At 68.4% G+C, this 6,378-nt stretch overlaps 1 protein-coding gene and 1 long non-coding RNA gene across 2 annotated transcripts in view; both read left to right on the top strand.

Moving 5' to 3' along the window:
• The window catches only part of MAP1S (microtubule associated protein 1S), a 12,135-nt gene extending 9,613 nt beyond the window's left edge, over window positions 1-2,522 (top strand). Inside the window, exons 6-9 of the mRNA XM_025196559.1 lie at window positions 3-300; window positions 364-858; window positions 1,386-1,603; window positions 1,982-2,522. Coding sequence (XP_025052344.1) covers window positions 3-300; window positions 364-858; window positions 1,386-1,603; window positions 1,982-2,137 — 1,167 coding nt within the window. The 3' untranslated portion in view covers window positions 2,138-2,522. The remainder of the gene's footprint in view (window positions 1-2; window positions 301-363; window positions 859-1,385; window positions 1,604-1,981) is intronic.
• A 12-nt stretch (window positions 2,523-2,534) lies between these two features.
• LOC112549197 lies at window positions 2,535-3,921 on the top strand. Its single transcript, XR_003092545.1, has 2 exons — window positions 2,535-2,715; window positions 3,740-3,921. It is a non-coding gene; the product is annotated as an uncharacterized LOC112549197 (long non-coding RNA).
• Window positions 3,922-6,378: the final 2,457 nt, after the last annotated feature.

The following is a 6,378-nucleotide window of genomic DNA, read 5'->3' as shown; positions in this document are numbered from 1 at the left end:
CCCCCCGGGAGGAGCCGGCGCGAGGCTGCTCGGCGGGGCCCACGCCGGAGCCCGACCCAGCGCCGGGCAAGGGCGGGTTGTCGCTGCCACTGCGGCCCTGCCATCGCACCCCGCGGGCCGAGGGCGATGGGCACGGGCGCCGCTCGGACTCGCCCCACGACGTGGACTTGTGCCTGGTGTCGCCCTGCGAGTTCGAGCACCCCAAGTCGGAGCGGTCGGCCTCCCTCAACCTCAGCCCCCGGGACTTGTCCGACAGCGACCTCTCCCAGGAGCTGGCCAAGCCGCTGGCCCCGCGCTGTGGCGCGCTGTGGCCCAGCCCACAGGCCGGGGGGCGACGAGACGCCCCCCACCTCGCTGAGTGAGTCACTGCCCCCGACCCGGACGGGCCCCGGCCCGCCGAGGACTGCGCCTGCGTCCTGGCCGACGGCGGCCTGGAATCGGATGAAGAAGCTGTGCACCCCACCAGGGCCCGGGACCCGCTCCCAGCCCCCATGAAGGACCCCTGCCCCCTCCCCGCCCAGCCCGGGATCTGCATGGTGGACCCCGAGGCCCTGCCCGTGGACCATGCCCGCTCGGGGAAGAAGGAGCCGGCCGGCAAGCTGAAGAGGACTCCGTCCCGCCCGGGCTCAGCCCCCACGCCCCTGCGGGCCGACCCCCCCAAGCACTCCACTCTCAAGGCCAAGGCCCCCGGGGGCTCCGCGCGCGACATCGGAGACAAGGCCCGGCCGCCCACCCTCGGCAGGGCCAACACCCTGGAGAAGGGGCTGCACGCCAGCGGGGACATCCGAGCCCCCTTGTCCTCGAGCCGGGGCGCTGGAGTCCGGCCTCCCTCGGGCGCCGGCCGGTCGTCCCCTGCAGGTGAGGCCTCTTCTCGTGGCCCGGTAGCTTGTCGGGGTGGATCTTGGGGTAGGGGCCTCTGCTTTCCACAGGCACCAGCCCCTCGGGCAGCTGGGCCTGACCCAAGCGGCTCTGTGGGCATCGTGGCTTGCAGATGCTCCGTGCACGCTGTGGGAGGGAAGGACTGGGGCACCCTGGGCACAAGCTGGCTGCAGGGCTCAGGAGCTCCCGTCTGGGTCGGGCAAATGCCATTGGGGGTGGAGCAAGACGTCCCATCTCAGAATGGGCTGAAAATTTGGGGCAGGGGGCAGGATGTACGGAGCAGGGAAGAGCCCCGGCTGCTGGAACGTGCCCCAGGGACCGAGAGCATCCAGGAGCAGGGAGAGCCGGGCCTGGGGTCCAGCGACCTCCACGCATCCAAGGGCACGGAGCCCCCCGACCGTGTCTCATTTTGGGGCTGCCCCTCCTGCAGCGGGGGGCTGAGTCCATGGGCCCGATGCCCGTGTGGGGCGGCTGGTGCTGCAAGGGCTTCGTGTCTCCGCTTCCAGGCTCCAAGCCGGCCTCGCCCCCTGGCCCCCCGGTCTACGTGGACCTGGCGTACGTGCCCGGCTCGTGGAGCGCCCGGACCGTGGACGAGGAGTTCTTCCGGCGCGTGCGCTCCCTCTGCTACGTCATCAGCGGCGATGACCACGTCAAGGAGGGCGTCATGCGCCCCATCCTGGATGCCCTTCTGGCGGGCAAGCAGCAGTGGGGCAGCGACGTCCAGGTGAGACCCCCAGCAAGGTGTTTGGGGGAGGGGGAGGGGAAGGGTCCATATCCCGTGGTGCAGCAGGGCCTGGAGGCTTTGCCCAGTGGAAGCTGAAGGGAGCTGGTTGTGGCCTCTGCCCATCCCCTGCAGCGGGGCACAGAGACGGTCCTGGTGCAAACACCCCCGGAGAGCAGTGCCAGGATCGGGGCGCGCCCCCCCCAGTGTCCATGTCTCACCCAGCGCTTGGTGCAAGACGGAGCCTGCAGCCCCACGGGCCAGATGTGTGGCTGGGCACAGAAGCCAGGCGCCCCGACCCGGGCCCTGATGCTCCGTGCCCTGGTCTGCGCTACCCCGGCAGGGTCGTGACTTCGGTGCCCGGTCACTCTCTCCCTGCAGGTGACCCTGATCCCTACCTTCGACTCGCTGGTGATGCACGAGTGGTACCAGGAGACCCACGAGCGCCAGCAGGAGCTGGGCATCACGGTGCTGGGCAGCAACAGCACCGTGGCCATGCAGGATGAGACCTTCCCCGCCTGCAAGGTGGAGTTCTGAGGGCGCCGGCCAGGGTTAACCCTTTCCAGCCCAGCACCGGAGGAGGGACTCGGTTGCCCGCTGGCCCCCCTGCAGGGGTTGGGACCTGATGCCCCTGCACTGGGAAAACACTCCTGAGCCTGGGGAGGGGAGGGGGGAGGAGCCCCTCCTGGACTGGAAAGGGTTACCTGGCATGGCCATGCCCCCCCTGCATCGTCACTCACCACCTGGTTACTGCATGCCCACAGCCAGAGCCGCACACAGTCCTCGCTCTGTCCCCTGCCCCAGGGGTGACGGTTTGGGCGGGGGGGGGGGGGTATCCTCTCTGCCCCCTGCCCAGCAGAGGGGCTGGGGCTGCCCTGGGCATGAGCCATACTCGAGTTACAGGGTAATTTGTTTGTTCCTAACCTCCGTATCCTCTCTGCCCCCTGCCCAGCAGAGGGGCTGGGGCTGCCCTGGGCATGAGCCATACTCGAGTTACAGGGTAATTTGTTTGTTCCTAACCTCCCCGCCCGGGACAGGGGTCTGCAGCAAGGGGTGGGGGGGCACATCCCTGGCAGCCGGCCCCCTCCCCTCCCACCCACAGGTGCCTGAATGAGGTGAGACAAGGCAGCTGTTGCCCCTCTTCCCTCCCCCCTGCAGCTGGATGGGCTCCAGCATCCCCTGGGATAGCCGGGCACACACTAGGGCTGTTTGCAGCTCCCGAGCTGCTCTTTGCCTCGGGCACAAATGACACGAGCTTGCCAGTCCTCTCCCTGGGGCAGGCTAGGGGCTGCTGTCCCTTGGCTGTGTGGGGCAGGTGCCAGGGCTGTCTTGCCCCCAGCTGCTCCATGTGTTGAGTTGTCTTGGGATCTTTTTTGTGTGTGCCTCCCACTGTTTCCCTCCTGCCTGCTGCTCCGTGGGAGAAGAGCCACACGCGAGCCCACAGGGCCCCAGGCAGGCCAGCTGGGGCTGTGGGGGCACCCCCCTGCCCTGGCACTGCTGTGCCTGAGTCTGGGGGTGCAGCCCCTGCTCGAGCCCCCTCCCCAGCCCCCCACGCCCGGTGTGGACTCGAGCCCAGGTGCTGCTGGATGTTTTTTAAAAAACCAAATTCCCTCGGATGATTTTTTTAAAGATGATTTTAAGCGTGAGGGCCGGGGCCCTGGCCAGGGGGGAGGAGGATGGGGCTGGGCTGCAGCCTCAGCCTACCTAAGGGGCCCAGGGCTTGCTCGTGGCCCTCCTGCCCAAATCCAGCCTGAGGGTCCCGTTCCCCCTTGCTCGGCTCTGCTGGGCACAGGGCACCGACACTACCAGGTCTTGCAGAGGCTCTTTCTTGCCTTTTTGTAATGCCATTTCCCCCCTGTCTTTTAACAGGCAGTGACCCTGAGCAGCCCCCTCCCCTCGACCCCCGGGGGCTCTTATTTATCTGCGATCCCATTGCCGCTCCAAGGCAGCAGCAGGGCTCCCTGGGCACAGCATGGCGGGGGGCTGCACCCTGCCCCTGCCCGGCGTGGGAGGGATGGAGGAGCTGGGTCCCGGCGCTCGCACGCCTTCCCCCACCCGATTTGTCTTGTGCTGCGTGTTCGGGACGTGTCTGTCGGGGACTGAATGTTTCACCTTTAGTGCTTTATATATTCTTCTTAGCTGGAAACTGGTTTAGGGTGGGCCTGAGGGGCAGGGGGAGCCCCCCCATCCTCTTCCCACGCCTCTGCCGGGAGGCCGAGGCTGCTCGACGGTTAGACACCCCCACGCCCCTCACCGTGTTGCACACGACGTTTCGGTTTGGCAAGTGTATTGGAACAAGCATTAAAGAGATACTAGCTCTGTCTGCTGCGTGCCTCCACCGCCGCTTCCGGGCCCAGGGCTGGGAGGTGCTCGGGGTCCAGCTTGCTCCTTCGGCCCTGGCGTTGGCATGCCTGGAGCGAGGGGCTGGGGAGGGCAGGTGCGTCCCCTGGCAGCCGGGCTGTGCAGGGCGCTGCAGCTCCCAGTGCCAGGTGCTGGTGCCCAGCTCAACCTCCCTGAGGTGCTGAGAGCAAGCAGCAGCCGCGTAGCAGATGATGGATGGAAACCTGCAGCGGCTGAGGCCTGGCTCTCCCGGGTTGGAACAGGTGCCAAAGCCCCCTGGGCTGCGCTGGGTTTCCAATTGCAGGGAGGCTCCCCCAGGGCATCGTGTCCTCAGTGCTGGAGCCTCCTGCCCGCTGCCACCCCACTCCTCGGCTCAACCCTGCCTCTGCTGCAGAAGGTGGGGGGCAGCCCTTTCCTTCCAGCCCAGGATGGTGGCAGGTCCCATGGAGGGCCCCAGGCTGCCCTGAGCCCGGGGCAGGGAGCTGCGAGCGGGGTGGAAATAGGGGGCCTGGGCTCTGGGTACCAGCCCATCACCCACTGCTGCAGTTGCCATTAGCGACGTGGCTGTGGATGGGGTAAGGAGTTACCATGGCAACTGCCTGGAAACTCGAGTCGAGATCCTTGCAGAGCGGGAGCAGTCGGCTCCGCGCCCCAGTCCGGGCGTGCCCGGGTGGTGGGCTGCACCCCCAGCCCCAGCCCTACTGCATGGAGGTGGGCTGCACCCGCTTGTGCCCGGGGTGGTGGGGCCTGGGCTGGGCTGGGTGGGTGCAAGCTGTTGTCCTGGGAGGGACCCTACTGTCCAGGGGGCCTGTCCCATCACTAACACTGCCCCTCCCATGCTTTGGGGGTCCAGGAGATGCTCCGGTTGCAGCGAGCTTGCGGCAGAAGCTGGGGTCGAACCCAGCAGCCCCAGTTCCAGTCTCCAGCTGGGTCTGCTACAGTCCGTTCCCCTCCCACCCTGAGGCGGGGAGCCCAGGCATCCTCGCTCGGATGGGGCAGGGGCCCTTCTTCCACTGGTGCACGGGGCTCCTGCCCCGGCTGGGGGGTGGGTAGGGGCAGGCCCCACTCCGGCACCGCTGCAGCCCCTGGTCCCTGCAGCAGTGGCAGGCAGGCGGAGGGGCGGGCCCCTAGGGGACGAGCTGACCCCTCCCCACTGCCTCCAGGAGACCAGAGCTCAGCTGGACCTTTGACCGAGGTGTGGCCAGAGCCGCCCAGGGCTGCAGAGCCTCCAGCCCCTCGCCTGGCATCTGTGCCCCTACCTGCCTTCGTCTCCTTGCTGCCAACCAGGGCCCCAGCTGCACCCCAGTACCCAACGGGGTAAGTGCCATGTGGGGGTGCCCCCACAAGCCCCCCAGGCCGGACGGGCAGCTCCTCTGCAGGCGGCGGAGAGCAGGCGCCGTGGCAGGGGGGCGTCCTGGCCTGCGGCAGGGTCACCCCGTTGCATCTGCTCGGCTGGCCCCGCTCCTCCGCAAGGGGCTGCAGCCCCCAGCGCGCCCCAGGCCGGGGGTGGGGCAGAAGGCAGCCCTGACCCCAAGGGCACCGGGGCCCTGCGCCCCTTCCAAGCAAAGCAGGTCCTGGTGGGCCCGGGTCTCCCTGCCCCCGGGCAGGCACGTGGGGGACGAAAATAGAGCCAGGGACTGAGGAGGCCCCCGGGAATAAAACCACGAGATGCCTGATCTCGTGAGTGACCCCTGGCTGCACGTGGGGCGCCCGGCCTAGCACTGACTGCCAGGGCCCGGGCAGCGTGACCCCTGGGGGGGGGGGGCAGTGGGCAATCGGCGAGGGGGCCCGCCCGGTTGGGCTGGCACGGCCCCAGGGCTGCAAGGGGATGCAGGACCTGGATGGCATGGGCAAGGCCTGGGGCGAAGGACGGGCGCTGAGTGGCGGCTTTACCCAGGAAGCGCTTCAGCTGCTGCTGCTTCTGCTTCTGCTTCTGCCCAGGGGTTTCCTGGCGGGTTTCCCCGGGCAAGCACCTGCACCCCCACTCTGATCTCCCACTGGTGGGGGGCAGGGGGCAGGTGCCACGGCCCTGGCTTCTCCTCTTGGCTGCCCTTCTTGTGCCTCAGTTTCCCCCTCCCTTGCACGCTGCCCCACGCGCGCTGCCCTGTCCCAGCCGTGTCTGGAGCCGCAGGGCAAATCTGGCACTAGCACATCTGGAGCGGAGTGGGGTGGGGGGGGGGGGGCGGGGGGGGTTGCATGACCATGACCATGACATCACTACTATGGATTCATTCCCCCCCCATAGACTTCTGGGTCCTTGGGGGGTGGGGGGAGGAGGCGCTGCCTCTTTAAATATGCAAATAGCAGAGCAACATCCTCGCGGCGCGGACCAATGAGAAGCCGGCCGTGTTGCCTTTTGTAGCCGCAGCCCGGCGCACCGCCCAATGGGCGCGGGGCGGCGGCGCAGGCCCCGCCCTCGGCCCCCCCCGCGCTGGCTG

Source organism: Alligator sinensis, unplaced genomic scaffold (assembly GCF_000455745.1).
Source record: "Alligator sinensis unplaced genomic scaffold, ASM45574v1 scaffold1295_1, whole genome shotgun sequence".
Classification (NCBI taxonomy): domain Eukaryota; kingdom Metazoa; phylum Chordata; order Crocodylia; family Alligatoridae; genus Alligator; species Alligator sinensis.
This window is presented reverse-complemented; position numbering and strand designations above follow the sequence as displayed.